A 2,668-nucleotide genomic window follows, 5' to 3' on the forward strand; every position below is an offset into this window, starting at 1 on the left:
GTGTAAAGCGAAACCCGAACCTGCTCCCGAACGTCCTGAGTTGATCGTTCCATTAAGGCCTCCGGCCCAACCGGATAACACACCGCATCCGCTCGATTCTTCTATTAATCTAGATCAGCTCCTTACTTTCTTAACACTGGCACTACAAAACATCCACCCATTTATCAGACCTCATATCCTTCAGCAAATTATATTAGCGGCAAAAACTACCTTTCACGTTACTTACACTGCCACCTATTCTGGCAATACCGTCCACTTTCATAAATCTCAATCTTCATCCATAGATTAAATTCTTCCTTATTATGGCTCTAGTCTTTATTTTTCTTAACATCCGATCCCTGCCAAAAAACAAACTATTATTTGAGCATCTCCTCCTTGAACACCACGTCACCGCATTTTTACTTAACGAAACTTTTCTTACTTCATCTCGCTCCTGCCGTTTACCACACTATACAATGCTTCATGCTGAAAACTCCGTTCCGGCACTCAGAGCCAATGGAGGAGTCGCAATTGGCTTCTCTCCTTCCATACCATATCGACAGCTCCACTATACTACGACGCCTCTGCCAGAATACCTCCTTACCACAGTCTACTTTAAAACTATAGTTATTACCCTGGTTACTATATATATTAGACCCGGCCATCCACTTCCATATCAGTTTGTGCAATATGTTTCGAATACATACCGTTCGTATCTTATCATGGCGGACTTTAATATGCACAGCCGCTCAAATCACGAGAAAACAACTCTTCATAACTTCATCACAACTAACACTACGGGCATTATTGCCCATCTTCCGAAAGCTACTCGCCCTATTTCAGACACTACCCCTGACATTGTTATAGCTCCTGGTAATCTCATACCTCACTGCACCGTCGAAGTTCTCGATCTCCTCGGTAGTGACCACGCACCTATTAAATTGACATACCAATCACGTGCAATAACTTCTATTCGTTCAGCACTACCGATACGCACTAGTTTACGATTTGATAAGGCTAATTGGGAACGATACCGCACTCACATTTCCACTCGTACCATAAATCTCACGGAGCCCAGCACCGAAGAAGAGTTACATACCACAGTCGACAAAATCACCATTGCCATACAAGAAGCAGGTAACTTATACATCCCAACCTCTAAATCTACTTCATACACACCTCACCTTCCTCCACAATACCTCACACTGATCAAACGCTCACGTCAGTCATACAGAGAATTTGTACATACTCGCAATCCAGAGGCATTACACCATCACCGACAACTACAGCGTATGGTCCATAACTATATTAAGGCCTATAAACTTCGTTGCTGGATTAAAGCTTGTAATAATCTCTCAGACACTACCCATCCCAGCAAATATTGGAAACGTTTCAATGCACTTTGTGGCAAGTTCTCCAAACCAAAATACCCTCTCTTACTCGGCGACATACCAGCAGATACTGACACGGACAAAGTAAACGCCTTTGCTGATCATTTACAGACGATATTCACACCTCCCATGATGGGCAATACCCCACATGTGGTCGATAGGCTTAACACATCATCAGTACAACTCCAGCCCAGCAATAACCATATGCTCCACGCCAATACACCTTTAACGACACCAATTACACTCCAGGATATCACTGCAGTTGTTCACAACAAACGTAATACAGCACCTGGCTTAGACAATATTACCTATCGTCATATTAAGTAATGTCTTGGCACTGTGTTAATTTTACTTGCTCATATCTACACGTTCATCTTCCGTACTGGATTCTTTCCAACCTCTTGGAAAACTTCTAAGACTCTCATGTTCCTTAAACCTCATAAACCACCACAGGATGTTGCTTCATATCGACCCATACAACTCACTTCCACATTCAGCAAAATCCTGGAACGTATATTGGTTAAACGACTGCACATTTATTTGGCCGATCATCATCTTCTTCCTATCATACAAGCCGGTTTCCGACCATCATTCTCTATAAATGATCAGCTTCTTCGACTTACCTCACTTATCACTCAGCACTTTAATTCCGCACAACCATCCTGTCTGGTACTATTCGATCTGGAGAAAGCCTTCGACAACGTATGGCATAATGGTCTCATATACAAACTTCTTACCCTACAGCTTCCGATAGTATACATCCGTTTCATTTACAGCTTCATTTCCAACCGCCTCGCATACACCTCTGTTAACTCCAGTCTGTCACATCCTATCTTTCTACTATCAGGCGTACCACAAGGTTCGGCCTTGTCTCCGTTACTTTATTTGCTCTATGTTGCTGACATGCCTCGGCTTCCAGAGGGAATCCATTTATTTCAATATGCCGACGATACAGCGTTCCTTGCCTTGTGTAACACCATACAACAAATAAACTCAGTTCTACAGATTGCAATCAATCGCTTCACCTCATGGTGTACTCGTTGGAAACTCACCATAAATGCGGCTAAAACTCAAGCTATTGTCTTTCTACCACCCCGCCGAAGATCAAGAGTCCGTCGAAATCCTCGCAATATCGCACTCCATGTAGATGACGAACCTATACGACTCAGTAACACAGTCACCTATCTTGGGATTACTTATGACCGTCACCTAACATGGAACAAACACTTAGCAACTATCACTGCAAAAGCCTACAATAGACTCAATTTGTTGAAACGCTTAACTGGTACGACATGGGG

The 2,668-nt window shown here is 42.9% G+C and overlaps 1 protein-coding gene across 1 annotated transcript; it reads left to right on the forward strand.

The window, feature by feature from the left end:
* The first annotated feature begins 701 nt into the window (after positions 1–701).
* Positions 702–1,697, forward strand: LOC145667610 (uncharacterized). Its single transcript, XM_081735073.1, has one exon. The coding sequence runs from the start codon at positions 702–704 to the stop codon at positions 1,695–1,697; it is 996 nt and encodes a 331-aa protein (XP_081591199.1).
* Positions 1,698–2,668: the final 971 nt, after the last annotated feature.

Source organism: Thermobia domestica, chromosome 13 (genome assembly GCF_964235325.1).
Source record: "Thermobia domestica chromosome 13, izTheDome1.hap1.1, whole genome shotgun sequence".
Taxonomy (NCBI): Eukaryota; Metazoa; Arthropoda; class Insecta; order Zygentoma; family Lepismatidae; genus Thermobia; species Thermobia domestica.